Source organism: Pelmatolapia mariae, linkage group LG4 (assembly GCF_036321145.2).
Source record: "Pelmatolapia mariae isolate MD_Pm_ZW linkage group LG4, Pm_UMD_F_2, whole genome shotgun sequence".
Classification (NCBI taxonomy): Eukaryota; Metazoa; Chordata; class Actinopteri; order Cichliformes; family Cichlidae; genus Pelmatolapia; species Pelmatolapia mariae.
In genome coordinates, this window is record NC_086230.1 from 1,827,440 (window position 1) to 1,851,671 (window position 24,232).

General features: G+C 41.8%; 1 protein-coding gene across 1 annotated transcript in view; it reads right to left on the reverse strand.

Moving 5' to 3' along the window:
* Nucleotides 1-295: 295 nt before the first annotated feature.
* Nucleotides 296-24,232, reverse strand: part of fbxl16 (F-box and leucine-rich repeat protein 16) — a 30,128-nt gene continuing 6,191 nt past the window's right edge. The window contains exons 2-7 of the mRNA XM_063471084.1: nt 16,992-17,697; nt 15,166-15,408; nt 14,731-14,996; nt 6,544-6,628; nt 6,234-6,297; nt 296-4,955 (exon numbers count right to left, since the gene is read on the reverse strand). Of these exons, the coding sequence (XP_063327154.1) occupies nt 4,807-4,955; nt 6,234-6,297; nt 6,544-6,628; nt 14,731-14,996; nt 15,166-15,408; nt 16,992-17,690 (1,506 nt within the window). The 5' untranslated portion in view covers nt 17,691-17,697 and the 3' untranslated portion in view covers nt 296-4,806. The remainder of the gene's footprint in view (nt 4,956-6,233; nt 6,298-6,543; nt 6,629-14,730; nt 14,997-15,165; nt 15,409-16,991; nt 17,698-24,232) is intronic.

Here is a 24,232-nt window from a genome sequence, read left to right on the forward strand (position 1 = left end):
TAATAATGTATTTGCAATCCACATTTTACTTGTATATGTGATGTTTGACTGCAGTCAGTGAAACACTTGATGCATTAAAAACAGAGAAATACTTTCATCTCTACAGACCAGCTGCTCCTTCCTCCCTCCAGTCTTTGCAGCATGCTTTCAAGATTGAAAGGTTTGGTTGGAAAGATGACATGATATCAGTGCTATTCTTAAAATCTGACTTTCCTCCTAAAATGTCAACACATTTTACATTGTGTCATACTTTGAACCTACGCTTCAGAAAATCCAAAAGAAAGATGTGCAACAAAGTTTTAATTTATTTATTGTTTTGCTCATAAAAGTGTTTCAGTATCATCGTATGGTGCAGGTTTGAATCCTGTCGTCTAAGGGTTATGTTGGATTTTGGTTTCCATCATAGTTACATCATTTTGTTCTCAACACTTTACACAATGTACAACTGTGATTGAACTGTTTGCCTCATTTGGATCAGCACATTATGAAGTAGTACCTCTCTGTGGCACAAAGTACAGACAGGGAAATGAGACTGATGTGAAAAAGCAGCCCTTAACTCAGCGTGGGGGCAGGACGTCCGGGCATTTCTTAGTTATTCTGGAGGAGTCCTTTGGCACGGCCTTGTCTTTGTCGTTCTTCTCTCTGGTAAAATATTGTGGCTGACAGCTCGAGGCCCACATGTATGTTATATGTTATAAGTGTGTGTGTAGGTTCTCAGTCATCCAGGACATGGTAATCTAACGAGCGACTGGACTTCTTTAAGTTTCTTGAAGACGTTTCATTCAAAAAGATTTCTCAGTTCTGAGACCAACTGGTGGACAGTCCCAGGTATGTGAGCCTTAGTGGGAGTAAGAGGGTCATTGACCCACTATGTGCCTCATCACATGAGCCGAGGTGTAAAAAAAGGCATGAATCAGCAGAGGTTTGTCACATAGTGAATATATCACATATCGTGTGACTGGACTTTAGGTGGCAGACAGCTGGTGTCTCACAGTGGTGTTCAAAGAGTGACCTTTGACCTTTAGATGAAGACTCATAGCAGAGTCTTGTCCTGTGGAGGTGGCTCTTCTGTGTTGTGCCGTGTGTTTATAGAGTGGCTGTTTGGGCTCGGAGCACTCCCTGCTGCTCTGCACAGCTTACACTATGTTGTTTAGTTTGTGTTAGGATTTTTGTCCTTGGGACAAAGCAGTTTTTGTCTGAATGTGTAGCATCCAGTTCTACTGCACTTCAAAAAAACAAAAAAAGGAAGATCCGATACTGGGTCACCAACCATCGTAAGGAACACGTCCCACTAGCTGGCTTAAAATCTGGGACTTTCCACCAGCTGGTCTCAGAACTTGGATGAGAGCTGGAACATCTTCAAGAAACAGAAACAGTCCAGTCACTTTTCTTTCCAAGCTCCTTACATTAATATGTTATAAGTGATGGCTAGACTTCAGCTCATGTGTGTCATGTGAAAAGAAGGCAACAGGACGATGTGCCTGGGAGCTTCAGAACACGTGCACAGGAAGTGATTTAACTCAGATTATTTGGACACAAGCTGTTGTTACTTAGTTCAACCTGTAGTTTAGAGCAGTACATGTTTATTTAACTAGTATTACAAAATGGATTTTGTCACTAAATATACACACATCAGCTCGTTTCATGTTTTCATGAATCCAAACCACTTTGTTGTTCAGAAGGAAAGATTCTTTTTCAAACGCTCCACATCAGCAGGTACAAGTACGACACAAGAAGCTCTCAGGCCTGCACTTCCTCTCAGTCATTATATGGTCAGATAAGGAATCAGCACACACTGTGTGTGTCTGCGTGTCGTATTCAGTAAACTATTTATTTGGCTGCTTTTGTAAAGCTGCGCTCCTCAGATGTAGACACAATACTATAGTAGAAATGACTCAAAATAAGGGCAGATGATGGAGTTTGTTGCTGTTGTTTGTCGTGAGGATGCAGCTGTGCATCCCAGCGCTCCTACGTAAACATATATGTGAAGCTGTTGGAAGCTCATCCAAAGCAAAAATACTGACAGAGCACAAACACAGCTGATCAGGAGTCAGAGTCGAGGCAGGAGCACGGTGCACGACACAGTGTGACAGCTGAGCGATTTCAATCACACGTTGTGCATTACTCATTAAAAACTGACTTCAATGATGCGTATAAGAACATGACTAAACTGTCCTTTTTGGTTCATCTCCTAACGTAAACTTTGAGTGAAATTTGAATAAATGCTGAGTTAATCTGCAAATACCTGCAAAGGGCACGGTAATCAGGACTTGGAAGTGAGTGTGGTGATGTATAAAAATAGATTTTCACTTAAGCAGCGAGTCAGACTAATAAGAAAACCATCCGTTTATCATGCCACCATAAAGTGTTTTTAAAAGTCTCTCTCTAAACTAATAAAAGTGGTATGTTAGAACAAGCGTGCTGGATCATGCTCCGATCTTATTTACATCAATCAAATCCAGTATTGTGGTAATAATCTTCCATTCAATCTTCAACAAGCGCACACACACACGCACACACACGCACACACACACACACACACACACACACACGCACACACATACACACACATATATATATATGTGTGTATATATAAATTTTGTTGCCATATTCAGGACAATTACAAATAATTAGAAAATTGCCAATATCTGCTCCCTTATTTTTAAGAAAGGGGAACACAGTCAACAGAAGTGAACAGATGCAAATATGATGCTTCTGTGTATTCTGACAATTCACTGATCTCAGTGGTTCATGGTGATTATAATAATCATCGCAGCAGTGACAGCAATAAATGAAATAAGTCCAGATTAAAAGCAAGTTCTCAAACAAACACAAAATTGATTTAAGAATATCTCTTCAATAAATAAATTACATCAGACACAAACTGATTTAAATAAATAAATAAATACATGAATAAATAAATGTATTCATGTCCAATGAAGAAATGCTGAAGAACATCTAAAAGGAACCGATCTGTAACAAAAAGGCAGACCAACTAAAAACATGCATGCTCTACATTGTTCGTACAGTCGGTCCGTTTCACCGTCGTCACTTAGAAACAAGCAGCCACATTTAAGCAACATTTGTCACAAGCAAACGATGGCTGACGCTCAAACTGTCTCTTCAACCAGCGAGGCAGGATGGAGGCTCTCTGTCGGGGTGGAAAGCGACTTACTTTCAGATTCTTTGGCTTACGGGGAGCTTTTGTCTTTTATTACCTACTGTATGTACCGTAGAATCAAACACTGTGAGTAGTTATCGCTTTAGCAGTCCAAAGCCCTGGTCAGTGTTATGCTGCTCACTTTACAGTTTACAGCTGATGTCAACTGGGTCAGAGGGGTTTGGTTAGGGTCGGCATACCTACACCTGCCTGCTTCTGCTCCTTTCTTTAGGGGGGGACCGGCGGGATTCCCAGTTACTGATGTCATGGTTACCAGTGTCATTTTACAAACACAACCAGTGGCCAGCAGAAGGCAGCTTAGAGCCCAGTTTGGACTGAAAATGTGAAACCTCATTCATGCTGTTTGTTTTTACATCAAATGATTTCTCTGACTGTGGCTTAGTGGCAACATTTCTCACCAATGAGACTCTTGTTTCTACTGGACATTGTTCTAATAGTTGAAAGTAGCTTTGAATAGTTTCTCTGATTTGAACACCAACAGCAACCCACCTGCATTCACTGCTGGAAGTAACCTGGCTTTAGCAAACTGCACACAATAAATAAGTAGCTTGAGTGAGCTCAATTTCAAATTCAGACACTAAACGTTACACTCAAAGTTCAGGGAGTCAAATGTGAACCCCTTTACTGAACTTGAGAGCACATGTCCCGTCACATTTGTAATTCACTTCTATTCACCATTTCAGACACGAGCATCATATCGTTAGCAGACTCTCTCACCGTGTCTCCTCCAGGCCTGTAAACTACATCTGTGTGCAAAAAGTGTAGAAAGGAGCACAAAACCAAATGGAACACACCAGAGTGCAAACCCCCAAATCAAACCAAACGTAAACAGATGTGATTGTTTGTTTGTGGTTTCTTATTACTTTAGGAGTGGTGGTTTTATGATGGGTCGCTCCAAGTCCACAACGAACACTTGACACACACAAAGGAGAAAAAGAGAGATGTTCCCATCCCTGTCGTCACTGATTGAACTGTTCTTGTTTTTTTCCAGCTGGCATGTGGTGTATGGTGGGATGACATATGGCTTTCCCGAAACAAAGAAAACTGAAGCGCCAAATACTTCTGAGAAAAAGAATGAATAAAGCGTTTATATTACACCAACTGATGGGTTCAGTCTGAGATGTCAGTCCTTGTGGTGTTGAGGACTTACACTGACTGCTTTCACCATATACAGGATGTTTACGGTGTGTGACCGCGTATGTAAGTTCCAACAGCTAAAACACATCAATCTTTATTTCCATTTCTCTTATTTCCCGTGTTGCATCTGCCCGTCACTCGCTTCAGTATCCATTAAGTCAACACTATCAGAGTCTTTGAAGATGCCGTCTTCTCTGTAGACAACAGCCAGAAAAAAAACTTGCTCTGAGACGAGATGTTACATCAAACTCTTTACTCCAGCATCTCCTCAGATACCATCCCATTATCGTCCCGGTCTGGCACGTACCATCGTCTGAGTTCCTTCCTCTCTGTCCAGCTGTGGGTCAGTCTACTCAATGGAGTGGTGTGGAGGAAGACGGGCTGGGTGTAGGGTCAGGTAATGAGCAACAGTGTTACAAGAGGAGCAGTTAGCATTTAGTATAAGAGTGAGAAAAACAGGAAGTATGGTGGTCTGTCGGTCATGGGCCTTATTCGATGACCATGCAGTGAGGCAGGTGCTGCGAGTAGTATTTGAAGAGCTCAGCAGTTGCTCCGGGGCAGTTAGTCAACTCCAGCTCTTCCAGCTCATGTAGCTGGATGAGGCCTGACAGACCAGTGGTGGTCAGCAGGGGGCAGCCTAGGAGAACAAAGCAGAAGAACACTTCAGCTCTGGGCTTGCTAAAGAAAAGCACTGATCACTTCTCTCCGGTGATTAATATTTATTCCATAAAAAGTCTGTCAGTAGTGAAAATGATGATATTTTCTAATGGCTTGTTATGTCACAGCGACAGCACACAGCCTACATTTATGATCACATAATCACACAGATGCTCAAAATGTGGAATCAGAACAACACACAGACAAAAGAGCAGAGGAGCACACTGCACGTGTGCACTGACTGCACACTCCTATTCTGTTAAAGGATATTTCCTCATTTAGTCCTTTGGTTATTCTGGTGGAATAATAAATGACAGATGCTTAACACATCAAGGTTGGTTGAGTTGTTATAATATTGAAGCTAGTCCTTTACATCTCAGTTTTTTTTAAGTGGTAACAGGACTCCCACATGCCCTCCCAGGGACTGTAACTCCCAGAGAGGGACAAGGAAACACAACATTTGGATTCTTAGTCTAGAAGAGTGGAACAGCTGTACACCAGTTACTCCTGCAAGCGTGCCGCTAACATACAGATGCTTTCATGATTGTGTGCTGCAGATGACAAACTTCACAAATTCTTTGCAACTACGTTCTTGAAATATGTGACCATGCAGTCCTGTATTGTAAACCTAACATATGTATTAAACATATATTTAATTTCAGAAGACTCTGTAGCAAACAAAACCGAGTAATGCACTTAACTTAACTACCTGTGTGATTCTGCACCTTTTTTAATATTACAGTGTCAGTCAAAACACTTGACACATTCAGACACTTGGACTGGCACAGGCCTCATCCAATCGTATTGGCTGCCCCTGGCCAGCCTGTGTGAGGTCAGCAGGAAATTAGCATAATAATGATACATCATGCAATTTGACCCATTTCAGTGTCTAAATACTCTTTGATAAACTCTCCATCAGAGAATAGCTGTTGTTCTGGGAGAGCAGAAAAGTGCTGTATAAGCACCTGTGCATTTTCCATCCACTGCTCACACATGATTTCAGCTGCTCGATGTTTCTTATCTGATGAAGAGCAGGTGTGTTTGAAATGTCACCAGATGAAACCATAAAGGAATCTGGAGGCCTGCAGCGTGCCATGGTTAATCCTTTTTTATTTGGAAATCAGTGCCTTCTGTTTTTATTTCCATATATTATATTACAAACAGGGTTGTACGCTGAAAGCATGTCACTAACTCGCATACAACAGACCCATATTATAAAGGACTTTATTTGGGGAAAGCTGGATCAAGATGATCATACCTGCAAGAGACAGTAGGCGAAGACTTCTCATGCCAAATAAATGCTGCAGTCCAAAATCTTGCACCTGCAAAAACAAAAAATGACATTTAAAATTGCAGAACTGCTCAGCCTGGATATGTTAGAAGTAAGATCCTATTACTGTTAAAGCAACAGAAGCTGTAAGGTTTATATTAAAAATAAGAGAGAGCCGTATGGTGTCAGCTACAGTCTGTTCCTGTAGCTGCACTGCAGCATATACAGATGCTGTATCTTTAATGCCAACTCTTTTTTTTTTAAATTACAATTCCAATAAATGTCATGTTTTTGTTACCTGACAGCACCAGCGCAGATACAGACTTCTTAATGATGACATGGTAGACAGGTATCCCAGGCCTGTGTCTGTGATCCGTACACACCTAAAATCACACACAATCAGCAACATTACACCTTCATCTAATGACGCCACGTTTGAGTGGAGGACTGTGTGTAGACATGGTTACACAGTACTTTCTTATTAGAGCATGCTCTCAGAAAGAAGACCATGACATTTATTTTTGATGTTCACGAGGCTGTAAAAGAGATCAGAAAGGCCAAAGAAGTGTTTGTATTCATGCTATTTACCAAACAAAGGAAACCTGGCAGAATTTAAAGAAGCAAAACTCTATCTGTCAAATCCATCGAGTTTAGAAACAAAACACTGAATTCTGACTTTGACTCTATTGAAACTCTGAACTGTGGATCAAATTCTTCTGTCACTCGTTCAAATGCTGATGCTCTCACTCTGACTGGAACAGACAAAGTTTAAAGATAAATTGGACAAAGTGGGCGTGTTTGATGAAGTTAGTGTCTCTCATGTAATCTAGTTAATAAAATCATATCTCACAGATGGAAACAGTGTGTTTGAGTGAAGAGTCAAACTTCATACATAGTTTAGAATAATATTGGAACACACACAGTTTCAACTTTCAGTCCTCGCAACCAAACAGCAGCCAACTGCTGTGGGCAACAAAGTCAGGTGTGTGTGTGTGTGTGTGTGTGTGTGTGTGTGTGTGTGTGTGTGTGTGTGTGTGTGTGTGTGGACGGGTATTAACATCTTCATGGGGACCAAAAATTGGTAGTTTACTATACTTGTGGGGACAAACAGCCCTTGTGGGGACCAAAATCCCGGTCTTTGAGCCTCAAAATGTGGTTTTAGTGTCAGGGTTACAATTAGGTTATGGTTAGGTTTAGGGTAAGGGTCAGGGTTAGGCATTCATTTTTGATGGTTAGGGTTAGGGTAAGGGGCTAGGGAAAGCATTGTGTCAATGAAATGTCCCCACAAGGATATAAATACACACGTGTGTGTGTGTGTGTGTGTGTGTGTGTGTGTGTGTGTGTGTGTGTGTGTGTGTGTGTGTGTGTGTGTGTGTGTGTGTGTGTGTGTGTGTGTGTGTGTGTGTCTCTGCAAACACAGATGTTTCCTCCAATGATGATCCAGATGTTCCAGCAGCAGGGAGGATATCAGTGTATAGTCACTTACATTTAAATTACATTTAAAACAGGTCAAAAGTTATTGCAGTTTTTACACATTAAGAACTTTAAAAACTACCTGTTTATTAGAAGGTTTCAAAATTTCTGTACTTTTAGGTGACAGAAGGAGACATGTGGCCTGGTCAAAACACAAAGAGCTGCACTCTAAAAGATCTTTAAATGTAGTAAACATACCTTGTGTGCCACAGACTGCTCCCAAACACGAGGGGGCAAATAATACCTCTAAAACACTTAAGTTGGCTTTATTAAACGTTAGATCTTTAGCTGGGAAAACATTTTTAATTAATGATTTAATCACTGAGCACAGCCTTGATTTTATGTTTTTAACTGAAACTTGGTTGGACCAAAGTAACAGTGGAGCTGTTCTCATCGAGACGACCCCTCCTAACTACAGTTTTATCAGTGAGGCCAGGGTGAGCAGGAGAGGAGGAGGGGTTGCCGTCTTATTTAATGAATCATTTCAATGTAAGCAGCTATCTCCTGGAAGTTTTCAGTCTTTTGAATATGTGGCGTTACAGCTGAAGGCCCCATCCAAAGTTGTGTTTCTTAATGTTTACAGGCCTCCCAAATACTGCACAGACTTTTTTAATGACCTCAGTGAACTGCTGTCTGTGATCTGTGTTGATTTCGACTGTGTAATTATTGTTGGGGATTTTAACATCCATGTGGACAACCCTCAGGACAAAGGGACTAAAGACCTGAGTAACACTCTGGGCAACTTTGGGCTGACTCAGCATGTAACAGAGGCCACACATAATAGAGGACACACTCTTGACCTACTGATCTCCAAGGGCCTGAGCATTTCAAAGGTTACTGTATCTGATGTGGGCCTGTCTGATCATTACTGTGTTTTCTTTGAAAGTAAAATCTCAGCCCACACAACTATATCAACAGCAGTGATCACAAAACGGTGTATAACTGAACACAGTAGTGAGATCTTTAACCAGGTCTTCCCATTAACACCTGACCTGTCCAGAGGTTCAGTCAATGAGCTCGTCACTAGCTTCAATGCTAAAATGTTAAATGTAATGGACACTATTGCTCCCATTAAGGTGAAGGTTATCTCTGGAAGGAAGAAGTCTCCATGGAGAAACTCCACACTGGTGAAATATGAAAAAAGAGAGTGTAGGAAAGCTGAGCGCAGATGGAGAAAAACAAACCTCCAGGTTCATTATGACATCTATAAAGAGAAACTTCACAATTATAATTTACAACTGAGGAGTGCAAGGAGGTCCTACTTCTCTGACATCATCACCAAAAACAGTCATAACGCTCGGGTCCTATTTTCTACAGTTGACAGGCTAACAAACCCTCCTGTGTCAGTGGCAGCTGAACTTCATTCGACCATGGCCTGCAATGACTTTGCCAAATTCTTCACAGAAAAAATCCAAAAGATTAGACAAGCAATTGGTACATCAACAGCAGATTCAGGATATGTACTGTGTCCACCAAAAAACAGTTTAAACACCATCAAACAGTTTCACCCTATTAACAGCAAAGACCTGGAGGACGTCTTAGGTCAACTGAACTCCTCCTCTTGCTGTTTAGATGTCCTGCCAACGAGTTTTTTCAAAAAGGTCTCAAAGACTTTGGAGTCAGACCTGTTACAGATCATAAACTTTTCTTTAACGTCAGGTGTGTTTCCAGAATCACTAAAAACTGCTGTAATTAAACCTATACTGAAAAAGGACAATCTTGACAAGACACAAATGAATAACTACAGGCCGATCTCAAACCTCCCATTTTTAAGTAAGATCATTGAAAAAGCAGTTTCTCAACAGCTCAATTACTTCTTAACACAGAATAACTGCTATGATGCCTTCCAGTCAGGTTTTAGACAGAACCACAGCACTGAAACCGCTCTGACCAAAGTGTTTAATGACATATGTCTGAATACAGACAGTGGAAAAATGTCAGTCTTAGTTTTACTGGATCTCAGTGCAGCATTTGATACAGTTGACCACAACATATTACTCAAACGACTGGAGAACTGGGCAGGTCTTTCAGGAACTGTACTAAACTGGTTCAAAACATACTTAGAAAACAGGAAATACTTTGTATCAATAGGTAACTTCACATCTGAGCAGACAAGTATCACATGTGGAGTTCCCCAAGGTTCCATCTTGGGACCCCTTCTGTTTAACATCTACATGCTCCCACTGGCACAGATTATAAAGAACAACAAAATAAACTATCACAGCGATGCAGATGACACACAAATATATATCACAATGTCACCAGGAGACCAAGGCCCTGTACAGGCTCTTGGTAAATGCATTGAGGAAATTAATGACTGGTTGTGCCACAATTTTCTCCAGCTAAACAAAAACAAAACTGAAGTAATAGTCTTTGGTGCCAAAGAAAAACGATTACAGGTCACCAGAGAACTTCAATCTATACACCTAAAAACCACCAACCAGGCGAGAAATTTGGGTGTAGTGATGGATGCAGACCTAAACTTAGAAAAACACATTAAGACAATAACAAAATCGGCTTACTATCACCTCAAGAATATTTCAAGGATAAAAGATCTGATGTCTCAACACGACCTGGAAAAACTAGTCCATGCATTCATCTTTAGTAGGCTTGATTACTGTAACAGCATCTTTACAGGTCTACCTAAAAAATCAGTCAGACAACTACAGCTCATTCAGAACTCTGCTGCTCGAGTCCTCACTAAGACCAAAAAAGTGGACCACATCAGTCCAGCTCTGAGGTCTTTACACTGGCTGCCTGTCCGTCAGAGGATAGACTTTAAAGTTCTGATGCTGGTTTATAAAGCTCTGAATGGTTTAGGACCAAAATACATCAGTGACCTCCTGACCCAGTATGAACCTTCCAGATCCCTCAGGTCATCTGGATCCGGTTTTTTATCAGTTCCCAGAGTCAGAACCAGACACGGAGAAGCTGCATTCAGCTTTTATGCTCCATATATCTGGAACAAACTCCCAGAAAGCCTCAGATCAGCTGAAACACTCAGTTTATTTAAATCCAGGTTGAAGACTCACCTGTTCTCAGCTGCTTTTGAATAAAACACCAAATCCACACTTTTAAGCTTAAATTTCAAAACTTACATTTTAACTACTGACTTTATCTACTGTTCTGATTTTATCTACTGTTCTGATTTTATCTACTGTTTTGATTTTTGATTTTAAATACTGTTTTGTTTGTTTGTTTGTTTGTTTGTTTGTTTGCTTGTCTTAATCAATTTTAAATCGTGCTTTTTATTTGTTTTTGTTTTTAATGTCTCTGTAAAGCACTTTGAATCACCTTGTTGTTGAATTGTGCTATATAAATAAACTTGCCTTGCCTTGCCTTGCCTTACTGAGGTCTCAAACATGTACATCAGTGCCATGACTCTACTGTCCTATCATGGTGAGGAGGGCCTCAAAACATTAGAGTCAAATTCACATTGTCACCGTAAAATTATAACTGAATGTAGGTTTTAAACTGGGAAAACATGATTACATCTGCAGATATATGACTTCTTACTTTAGTGGAATTCCACCAAGTGTGTTGGGATCTGGAATCACTGCAGGATCTTTCAAAGTATTTTCATTGTAATTACTTTGCTGACAAGGATTTGAGGTATTTTATTTACCATGAGGATCCTTTTTTAAACCAGCGTCATGTCTCTCAGACTGGCTACAGGAATGTATTTAATGGCTCTCATGAGTGTGACAGGAAACTTAGTAAGAAAATAAAGATTTTGGGAAGAGGAGTTGAGCACATTATTGCAGTTACAAGACTGGAAGGATCATCAGACAGTGGTAAGGGAAGGCAGGCAGTGAGAGCTGATGGCTGATTGGATGTTTGCTTGTCTTTTTGTCTTTGAGCCCCTGCCTACCAGTATGGAAGGAGACAGTCTCAGAGGTCAGAGGTGAGACTGAAGTTGGAAGACTGATGTCATGGTTTTCAAAAATCTAGTCAGCTAGGGATCGGGATGGAGATACATCTGCTTTCTCAAAACAGCAGTAAACACACTTCCTAACCCTGGCTGACTGTTTCACTGACGGGATGTAAACAGAAGCACTTATCAGTTACAACCGGAGGCATTCGTTGCTGAGATGAGAAATAATTTTCCAGTTTGAGATGATGTGGCTCAGTAATTCACTATGAGAACTGGGAAAGTCACTAGGGATGGATTTACATCCTTTTTGTTGTCATGCTGTTTCGAGGAGGTTGGAGGTGCAACAGGATGTTATGGAAGAGATGCAATTGTAGGACATCAAACTGAAAATCAATATCTGCAAAAGTCTGCAAAGTATTTTATCTTTGGTACGGTACATGGATATGTTAGAAAACACAGCCAAAGAGTGGAATGATGGACCAGCTGGAGAACACACAGGACAGTCTGAGACTGTGACAAAGAGCTGAGTGTGTGGTCCAGAATGGTTACATTTAAATAAATAAAATACATTTTATTACAGAGATTAGAGCATGCTGTAGGCATTAAAAGTACTTGTGGCAGGGCACGGTCTGCGGTGCCGTTGCAGGGAAGGTGGATGCACCTGCACGGCATCCGCAATCATGACCCCGCCGGCTTCAAAATGGGAACTAGGGTCTGTGTTGTGTTTGTTGTTGTCAGTGTGTGTGGCTAGTGGCGGGAAAGCTGCACCCAACTGTGTGTAAACAGCAACCGAAGTAAAAGGAGAATGTTAAAGAATGCTGAACCATGGTCGTGCCACTCAGTGGTTTGTATCATATCTATCTAATAGACTCCAGTTTGTGCATGTAAATGGAGAGTCCTCTTCACACACTGAGGTTAATTATGGTGTTCCACAGGGTTCAGTGCTAGGACCAATTCTATTTACATTATACATGCTTCCCTTAGGCAGCATCATTAGAAGACAGAGCATACATTTACACTGCTATGCAGATGACACCCAGCTCTATCTGTCCATGAAGCCAGGTAACACACACCAATTAGTTAAACTGCAGGAATGTCTTAAAGACATAAAGACCTGGATGGCCGCTAACTTTCTGCTTCTTAATTCAGATCAAACTGAGGTTATTGTACTCGGCCCTGAAAATCTTAGAAATATGGTATCTAACCAGCTTGCATTCTGGAAACAGACACCCTGTCTTCTTGACAAAGCATATAGTTAGAGCCTGAATCTTCCCTTAGATTGGCTTCTTGTGATTCACTGAGCATTTCTCCTTCTCTTGCTATCTTTTCACTCACTGTCTGTTTGTACACCTCTCTGCATTTAATTATACATTATAGTTCATCTCTGGCTCTCTTCCACAGTGTGTTATTTATCTCATCTTCCTCCAGTCACACCCAACTGGCCCCGCCCCTCCCTGAGCCTGGTTCTGTTGGAGGTTTCTTCCTGGTAAAAGGGAGTTTTTTCTTCCCACTGTCGCCAAAGTGCTTGCTCATAGAGGGTTGTCTGACTGTTGGTGTCTTTTGTATTATTGTAGGGTCTTACCTAACAATAGTGAGGAGAACGTTGGTGTGATTTGATTCTATACAAATAAGATTGAATTGAATTTAAATTAGAAAATAACAAGTGAGCTTACATGAAGTGTCAAGCCCCACAGCACAAACACATTAGTACCCCAATGACATAATCAAGCTCACACTAGTGACCTATCCAGGTTATACAGCTGGGATGGGCTCTAGCCCCCTGCCATCCTGAATCACAAAATTGATGCAATCCAAATGTACTTCCTGTGTTGAAGTTTAGTTTTTCACTGAAATTGTGTTATATTTAATATTATTTATCTAACTACAGCAAGCTATGATACAACAGCAACAACATGTTGTCATTGTTACATGAATAATGAATGAGTAAAGGTGTTTACACACTGAGCATGTTGGGGAAAAGTGAGAAGAAGTTCTGATTTTTCAGAGGCAAACTTGCAGTGCATTGTATACACACACACTGAACGCCTTGTGTTTTTGCAAATCGTCATCCTCAAAAACACACTGTGAAAAAAACAAAATTGACATTAGGCGATGATGAGCTGTGTTTCTGAATAAGAAAAGGAAGAAAGTGAGATTCTCGGTTCATCCATTTCCCAGGAAAGGCAGCAGCAGGGAGGATTTCACGGTTTGATCCAGGAGTGGAAGTTGTTTCACGACTGCGTTTGTACATATTTCAGGATGTGAGTGGGGTAGTTTGAGCTCTTGTTGGGAGAGTTGGGACCACATCTGAGGAGGCAGAGAAATCATTTCAGAGAGCCGACTGAGCCGGAGCAGCATCTACCTGCGTGTCTGAGGTAAAATAGGATTACCATATAGTATCAATGTGTGTTTTAAATTACAAGTGCACTTGTTGCCCAATCAGAGGTCTGATTGTTCAGATATGCTTATAGTTATAGAAAAATGAATGCTGCAGATTCAGTGTGAGTGGCTTTATTATAAATAGATGAGTCTGAAAATATTTTTAAAAGATTTTATGCGTCTAGTGTGTAAAGGCCTTAAATGAAAATGTTTTTTCCTGTCCCAGTACATTACTGCACTCGACAAATGCTCCTCACACTGACAGCAGAGGAGCTCAGTGCTTTGCCATGGACACTAACATGTGGCGCACAGGTGCTGCCTTCAAATGTGAGGACTGAAATAGACACTTAAATATTAGAAAATCACTTGATGCATACTAAATCATCACTGTGTTAAAGATAAATTGGCCAAGTCTACAAGTTCTTGCACCAATAAAACACCAGCTGCATCTCAGGCTGTAGAGCAGGTTGTCCAGCTCTCACAGACAGCAGGCCCTCCATGTATTAAAGTGACCTTAAGCAAAATAAGTTCATTCTGGCTGCAGATTAGCACTGCTAGATGGATGAGAAACACAGCACACACCTCCACATCTGTAACCTTTGCACAGTAAACATTTTATCCCTAACCTTAATACCTGCATGAGCATGAGTTGTATCTTTATTGCCACTGAAGCGGATTAATTATCGTAACTTCCTTTTGTATAAATATGACCTGATTACAGACTCCGTCTACGTGCGCAGGACGGCAAAGAACACTCACCTGTCCAGCACCAGTTCTTCCAGCTTGTGCAGGTCGCAGGCAATGTACTCTAGAGCCATGTCCGTGATCCGAGGGCACCAAGACAAGTCCAGGCTGCGGAGCTTGCGCAGGTTCTCAGCGACCAGCTCAACACCGTCATCTGTGATCTTGGAGCAGCCAGAGAGACTGAGAGAAGTCAGGTTTGGCAGGCTATGGACCATGTTTACCACACCATGGTTGGTGATCTCCCAGCACGAGTGAAGCCGCAGAGTGTGGGTGGTGTAGCCCTGTGGAGGAATTTTACTTTTTTAATTATGTCAGTAACTAGTAAGGAATTACTGCCATTAAGAAAGATGAAGCCAAAAAAGTTGTTTGGATTCTAAGAAGTCCAACATAGAAAAAGCTTGAGGACAGCTAAACTAAGAAGCACTTTATATTATTATTTTATCTTCCTACCTGCTTGGCTGTAAAGTAGGCCATGGCTGTGTCAGTGACATGGTAAGCCTGCAGGGTCAACTCTGACAAGTTGGGCAGGAGCTGTGAGATAGCAGCAATGGCATCATCCGCCACATTGATGCAGTCACTGACGCTGAGGGAAGTGAGGCGAGCGTTGAGGCTCGACCAGAGGCCAGCCTCTGTGAAATCATTGCAGCCTGACAGTTCGAGATGCATCAGGCCCTGCATTTGCTCCAACATAACCTGAAACACAAGAAATAACATGTGAAATGTGATTATACCCACAGACACTGTAAAGTCTCCTGAGCCAGCGCTGGACAGCAAACATTTGACAACAAATTATCTAAAAGAAATGAATGAATGAAATCACTGTATGAGGCTACAGAGCAAGGAGAGAAAGTCCTGAGGTCATCACTATCAGACGTAGTGTCTGACATGCAATAAACCTTTGGCAGCCCCACAGGTTTAATGGTGAGCTCATTGACACCAGCAGTCGTGCAAATCTTTCAGTTCAGTTAATTTCAATTTTATATATTTATCCAGCGCCAAATGGCAATAACAGATGCCTTATGGCTCTTATTATTATAAGGTAAAGACCCTGCAATGATACAATCTACATCTGTGCTCAGATTAATGAGATGGATGAAAAAAACTCAAGCCCACAATCTTTCATTCTCAATATACCATGTGTTAGAAAGCTGTGATTGCTATTACTGGCACACTGCCACTATGGGGACTGGCTAATCAATAAGAGTGATCAGGAGAACCATAAATTCTTATCTAAAAGCCAGTTTTTAAATATCTAGTAATCATCCAATCACTGTGGGATCCTCAGTTCAGAGTTTCAATAGAGTCAAGGTGTGAATGTGAGTGTGTATGGTTGCCCTGTGTTAGCCCTGTGTTAGCTGGTACAGGCTCCAGCATAAACCTAAGCTGACCATGAAGTGATCAGCTGTCTACTTTCTGTGTTCAGGAAACCTCAAACTGGCACTCTGTCAGCAGGACAAAGACCATCAATCAATCAAGCTTCAATGATCAAGGTGAGAAATCAGCTGTCTGAGCTAACACATGTACGCAAACACAACTGAAACATTTTTTATGCAAAATCCATCATTGCTCTCATTACTGACACATCAATCCCATGTTTCATGCAACAGCTGTATTTTCAGCAGAAAGAGTCTAATTCACAGACTTTTATAATATTGTTACTGCATTAGTGTCATCAGCAGTGATGCCTTAAATATCAGGGCTGAAACTGATTTAAAGACAGACACAGTTTGGGTAAAAGTACAACAGCTGCCAGTTATTTAAAATCTCTGTTTTGCTGGTTACATGTCACCAGTTTGTCTCAGCAAAATACACGTTCTACTGTTCACTGTGATAAAAACACACGAGGTTTGTGTCAGGGAAAGTGAGCCAAAGGTGGATTCTCTGTGCTCATTTCACACTGTGCTTCAGTCTGAACTTAGTAACACGAGAAATGAGAATAATGAATGAATGAAAGTAATGTGTGTGCTAACAGGTGAAACCAAGTGTCTGGAAACAAAAACTGTATTCATCTTCAAATAAGGGTTTAGCATGAACGAAAAGAGGAGAAGAAAAAAGCAGTTCATAAAGATCAAACGCAATTTAAGACACGGAGGAGTAAAATCTACATTCTTAATGGCTCGATCCACAAATAGTGATAATAAATTGGTACATCAATGGTGGTGTTTTCATTGCTGAAGAAACTGCGAGGAAGAGCTGGAATGGCTCCACTTTTGCAGGTATGGCTTGGACTACTGAACGTACACTGAACGTTTTATTCCAAACACACTGCGACTTACCTCCAAACCAGCATCTGTGATCGTGGACCTCTTGAGGCTGACTGACCGAACACCCTTCTTGGACAGCGGGTAGTTGTCAATGAACTCACAAATGTCAAGGTCTGAAACACCGACTAAACAGAACGACTGAAATCCACGCAGAGCAAAGGCCTGGAGGCTGACAAACTCCTTCTCCCCATTGGGCAGTAAGGTGTACAGCTCTTTAGCATGCAAGATGGGTGTCACTCCTTCCCAGAACTTAGGCTGGTACAGCACCTTGCGCCACGTCTTGCACACCTGCGCCAGTACACATTTCTCCGCTGTGGTGAAGTACCAAAGCAGCCGGTTGAGCAGCTTCTCATCCAGAACGAGCTGGCGCTCCAGCAGTACAGGTTTGGGCAGGGTGAGAGGAGGAAGCTGGCAAAGAGATGGTTTCAGACCCACCAGAGGTTTCCCAGGCTCAGAGGGCAGGAGAGGAGCTGCAGCGTGGGGCATACCTGGACCATCCAGGTGGTGATGGTGGTAGGATAGAGAAGATGGTGGAGGAGGAAGGATGGAGGGTACAGAGGAGGACTGACACAGGCGGTTCTTGGCGGCAGGCGTCCCCTTGGTGATGCTTGCACTGCCCAGGCCGTTGGGCTGGCTGGGAGGCAGCTTCACCATCCCGTTACGAGTCACACAGGAGGACTTCAGTTCACTCGGTGTGGACATGTTCAACATTGGGAATCTGGTGAAAGAAAGCAAATGCAAAGAGCGCCATTAAACACTGAAAGACAAAACTGGAGACAAATTTACAAAGGAATGAAAAATTACTATTCTAACACATTTCTGTGGAAAAGATTATGAATTTAGATTTAAACAATATACTGATTTACAAGACTAACACAGCTGAGGTCATTTTAAACGATTTAAACTGATATTGCAGATTTATAATGTGGCATTTCTTTTCTTTAATATCTCTGCTTTCATGGGCGCTGGAATGAGCAGACGACCACACGCTGCACAGCTGAGAGCGGCCGGCCCGCGGCCTGCAGGTCTTCCCCTCTTTCTTTCCTGTCAGTCTTCACTATCCCTATCAAAAATATGGCTACTTTCATTAGACCACTGTGAGCAGATCTGATGCTGTGCTGTTTGTCTAAATATATTGTTTCATTTATTGTGCTTCCAGCTGGGCCTTCCAGGAAGAGCACGGGTGCTGAGGCGTGCGAGGGACAGGTGTGTTTCCTTTGGCATCGTGCTCTTGATCTAAGCCAGTAACTACAGCTATACTCCTAAACATTAGTTTCATAGTAGCTACCATAAAAGTTAACCAAACTGCACACACTGTGAAAACTCTGACATCTTATTTGAAAGCCCATTCTACCCACATGATGTCGTAGATTTTCATAAACGGAAGCTTGTCGTGTCCAATATTTTGAATTTGCTGTGTGTTTAAAATGGCACACATTCGTATGAAGTAGGAGTCATGTGTAATTCTTTACAAGTCCTGTTTGCTGGAAACAGAGATGCTTCACCTTCAAAGTAAAGGCTGTGCATTTAAGCAGCAGCTGAATAACAAAGTCCTTCTGTTGGTCCAGGCAGCAGCCCCCTACGTCTCCCCAGCCACCTCCTCTGGCTCCTCTGGCAGGACATCATAACATAATCTCAGCATCTACCCTGGGCTTCCCGTCTGTTGGACGTGTCCATCTAGGGCATTGTAGTTAGACACCTTTACTTCACTGGCTCCTTTCAGTGTGTCTCTGTCTCTGGGAGAGCTCAGAAACCAGAGGCTTATATCTGTCATCTCATTCTTTCAGTCAGTACCCACAACATTTGAGGAGCTGAACATAGATCAGATGCTAAATCCACAGCTTTGCTCTCTGTTCACCACGACAGACTGCTACAGCATCCACAGCGCTCCTCACTCCTTCCCTCACTGCTTAAGAAGACCCAGAGATACTCCCACAAGACCACCAAGGCCTCTGATCGCTGCCCAGTCCATACTGCACTAGAAGCTCATGGCCTTTCTGTGGGTGGAGGGTCCACAGGAGGATTGACACATGTAGCTGTCCCCAAGACCGGGCTCCAGGGTGGGGCCTGGATAACCTGGATCCAAGTGAGTTAACATGTTTCAGTGTGAATCACACTTTGCTGGCCAGGACCAGTCTGCCATCAGAGAACCTACCAGGGCTGGTATTACTGTAACATCTGCTATTGAGGAGGTAAGTCAATTGTAGCTCAGGAGGTTAGGCTGGTCATCTACTAATCAGAAGGTTGCCGTTTCAATCCCCATCTGCTGCCAGTCTGTAGTCTTGTGTGAGATAGTAACCCTCATGTTGCATCGTTTGGAATGTATTAGGTAGCCCTAACCCCGTTATTTGAACACTCGGTCTTCTTACTAACGTTTAAAAGAACCTGACATGATATCGAAGTAAAAGACAGCACAGTGTAAATGAGCGTGGCCTGTTCTGTGTGCCCTCCCTGTATCAGTAGCATGGAAGCTCAAACCACTCAGTTATATAACATGGTGACTATGGTGCTTCAGACGCACAGCACTGTCTCCCTGTCCAACTCTATTAACACAGTTAGATGTGATGCTATATGCTATATGTGCATGTATGCACAACAAAGGCACTTTTCAGTAAGAACACATTGTGCATTTTCTCACTTTCATGTCTTGTCAGCTCCTCAGCAGACTGGCACTGCCTCTGCAGTAGCATAAACAAGGTTCATCCATTACATAATACACCAGTGTTGTCAGCAACTGTGGCTACAGCGAGCACAATGAAATGTTTCAGAAAGCAAACACTTCAGAGTAACGTCAGGAGAAGCCATCAGAGCAAAGACAGCTGAAACAGTCCCTCTGATATCACAGATGCAAAGTTTACCATAAAGACGACACAGATAACACAAAAATGATGCTACACACAGTCTGCTGTGCCACGTAGCAGCAGTGCTAAACAGAGTTTAACTGATTCACATGAAATAGCCAGGTCTGTGTTGAAAATGAGATTTGTGGCCCCGAGGGTTCACAGAGGGTTCTTTAATTATCGGGGTCTTCTCTGTATTATTGGAGTCTTTACAATATTAAATGTTTTTAAGGTGACTGTTGTCGCAGTTTTGTGCTATTTAAATGAAACTGAACTGAATTAAATTATCTTGATTTTTGTCCCATATTACAGGCTTCTCTTTCTTTAAGCACTAAATCTGAATCAGAACAGGAAATGATGCGGGTTACAGTTGCTCCAAGACAGTAACTGTAACAGACTAGACTATTTAAACAACACATTGTTACAGAGTTTACAAGTTTAAGAAAAAGAACTAATATATAGAAATCATTCAATGAAATCCAACATTCCTGAGTAGAGGAAACACATGTACACATACAATATTGTCATTAGCAAGAAATATCAGTAATCTGATCCCTCACGTGTGATTCTTACTCAGCATTATGAACTGTGGGTGCAGCTGTGGAGTGTCAGAGTCTGTTTCCCACAGTGCTAGCTGATTAAAGAAAGACTACAGAAAATAAAAAAATAAAAGTTTATGAAATATTGTACATTTGAAACAACTGCAAAGAGTTTGTGTGAAATAATTCAGGCAATATATAAAGCACTTTTAAGCAACTGTTTGATTTTGTGATATATAAATAAAATTGACCTGAACAGTGGTTAGCCTGTTATCCATCAGTTAGCCGGGGCCTTTCTGTGTGGGTTCTCCTGTTAGCCTTATACACACTGATCTGTCCGGGGTCTACCCGACCCTCCACCCTGTGACCACTGATACAGGCCCATCAGTTAAGAAAGTGATGGATGGCATTCATGCAAAAACACAGAATAAAATAAATGTCTTTAACCCAAATTGTGGAGTAGTATTAAAAGCAGGGGTGATACAAAGGCATCCAATCAGCAAGCCAGACAGAGCACATAAAGACTGGGCAAGAAGGAAACCAGAAAGCCGAACTAAACTGTAAATAAAAATATTAATACATGACAAAATGAAAGGGAATAAGGCACAAATATCAGTTTCAGGCTTTAAAGAGTAAAAAACTTGAGGAAAGGCCGAACGCTCGACACAGACCGGCTGTTGCTGCATTTCTTAGAGGGTCCTGCTGCTATCTCTGTTTTTCCTCTAAAGAATAAATCTTTGTGCCAAGCATACACTCCATGAGGTACGCCCGCTCATCTGCTTACTAACACATATATATAATCAGTCAGTCACCTAGCAACAACTCAGTGCACTTAGACAAGGTCGAGCTGACCTGGTGAAGTTCAAGCTAAGGACCAGAATGGTGATGATTTGAGTGAATGTGGTTGGCTGGTGTTTGAGAAACTGCTGATCTGGTAGGATTTTGCCACACAGACATACATGACGTCACAGAGATGGTCTGAAAAAGAGAAAATATCCAGTGCAGTGGCTCTCTGGGAGAAAAGGTCTTGTTGATGTCAAAGGTCAGAGTACAACTGCTAGCATGCCACTCCTATCAGCTAAGACCAGGATGCTACAGGTCAGTAATCTGAGACTGTCCGTAACACCCACATGACCACAGCAGGAGCTGAGACGTGCTGCTTAACTCTGAACACTATAAGGACTCCTCTGAGAAACACAGTGCCACAGGAGAGGCTAAATGCATGTGCGCTTGTGTGAAATATTTGAGCTTTTTAGGCACAAACATGTATGAATGCACAGTGAATGACACCCGGTGACTTTAACTAGAAAGGCTCTAAGAAATTCAAAGAGCTGAAGGAAAGGAGTGCAAGATTTAGATTCAAATAAGGCTTTGGTTGTATGACAGTGTGTACTGTCTTAGTGTGTTTTTGTTATGTTTGTTTGTTGTTAGACATTAAAATAAATCTAAATATTTCAGTCCCTGGTTGTTGTGTTGACACACCTCTACAACATCGCGTGGCGATGGGGGGCAAGACTCGAATGGACCAGACCCCCGAGTACATGGGGGGTCACACTCCTCAGCCTCTCTGGGAAGGACTATGCCAGACTACTGGAAAGGAGAATTTGTCCATAAGTCGAACCTCAGATACGTCCGTGTTGTGGGACACTGGACCAGCTGTCTGTCCTCTCAAGGAGATTTGAGGGTGCGTGGGATTTTGCCCAACCAGTCTGCATGTGTTTGTTGGACCCGGTCACAGCAGATGGCCCCGCCCCTCCCTGAGCCTGGTTCTGCCGGAGGTTTCTTCCTGTTAAAAGGGAGTTTTTCCTTCCCACTGTCGCCAAAGTGCTTGCTCATAGGGGGTCGTATGATTGTTGGGTTTTTCTCTGTATTTATTATTGTGCTATCTACTGTACAATATAAAGCGCCTTGAGGCGACTTTTGTTGTGATTTGGCGCTATATAAATAAAATTGAATTGAATTGAATTGAATTGGACTTGGAGAAGGCATTTGACCACAGTGCTTCGTGAGTATGGGGTCTGTGGCCCATTGCTACAAGCTGTACGTTCCCTGTACAACAATTTGAGAAGCTTGGTCCACGTTGTTGAAATCAGTCAGACTCATGGTGGCAGCTGGACTCTGCCATGGCTGCTCTTTGTCACTGATCCTATTCATAATTTTTATAGGAATTAGAAGGTGGAGGAAGGCTTTACTTTGGTGGCCAGGATTTCTTTGCAAGTGATGTGGTTCTGTTGGCTACATGGGGTGGTGGCCGAGCTCACTCTGGATTGAGGCCACGGCTGCAGTGATGCGGATGCTGCATGTCCTTTATGGTAAAGAGAGAGCTGAGCATGGCAGCAAAGCTCTGCCCTCACCAATGGTCACAAGCTCTGGGTAGTGACTGAGAGAACGAGATCCCAGATATAAGTGGCAGAAAAAAGGGTGGCCAGCCTCCCCCTTAGAGATAGGAGAAGTTCCTTCATTCGAGACGGGCTCAGAGTAGAGTCGCTACTCTCCAAGGATGCCTCCTGGGTGAGGCGCTCTGGGCATGTCCCCCTGGGAGGAGGCCCGGAAGAAGTAGAAGGAAATGGATGGATAATAATAATAAGCAACAAATATAAAACTTTACAGCAGTTTTACAAATGAGACATTTTTTATCCACCGAGGGACTGATAATAATTTTAATGAGACTTTACAAAAAGTAAAATGACTTCAAATAAATGTTACTGTTATTAATTTAATTGACTACCTCTGCAGCTCCACCAAGCTGTTGTAGAAAGAAGTTCATCTTGCTTGCTTATTTTCAGTTAAAATATCCTGTAGCAGCAAAAAGGAAGTGCTGAAATTAACTAAGTGAATATAATATTGTTAAATATTCTTCTTCAAACAAAGGCCCTGCATTAACATTAGTTATATCTGTTATATCCCAGTAATTTTGGTAACTTCAGTATATTTATTACTGCCATACAACAACTTTTTACATTTTGTTCACAAATGTAAAAAGTCCATCACAATGTTGGACTTTTTTCCTTTATGTTACTTGTTTGAGGTACAGAGCTGTTTGTTTGTTGGAAATATCTGTTATAAATCATTTTGACACCCACTGTAAACTTCACTGTCAGTCAAAATATTGTTTATACCTATCTTTGAGTATCACTATAAGGGATATATAATCATTTCAATGGCAGAATGGCAGCAGTTTAATATTCATGGCAGAGTAACAGAGCACTGGACGTCCATCTTCTTACAAACTGTCAGGTCCAAACACATCCGAGCTTACGAAGTCTCATTTACTTTTCACTAACAGGGTTTGATGATTCCTTCTGAGTCAGCAGCCTGAAACACCCAAATCTGACCAGAAGCCCTTTTTATATTCATCTGCATTACCACAGTGGAAATAATCACAACATCACAAATAAATAAATGGATAATATTGTCCTGAGCGAGGCACAGGGGACAATCATTTTTAATGTTAGTTTTTCATTTTTTAATAAAAACAAACCGACTGTGTGCTTTCAAATGAAGGCACAGGTCCACACCATATCAGCTTTATTTATACAGCACGTTAACATGAAACCAGGCTTCACAAAGTGCTGTACATATACAAACAGGATAAAGAAAAGTAAAATCAAACATGTTGAAACAGATTGAGTCGACTCCTTAAAGACTGCCAAAGGCTTCAGCAAATAAATCTGTTTTAAGAAGAGAAGAGGCCTGCCTAACATGCACGGTCACCTCTAAAGTTATACTTAGTTTCTGGTACCTTAAGGAGCTGCTGATTGGCCGACCTAAGTTAGCGGGCAGGTGTATATATGTTCAAACACTTCCTGACAGAGACCCTAACCCGCTCACAGGGCTAATCTATTTTAAAAGGGATTAATAATAAATATTACCT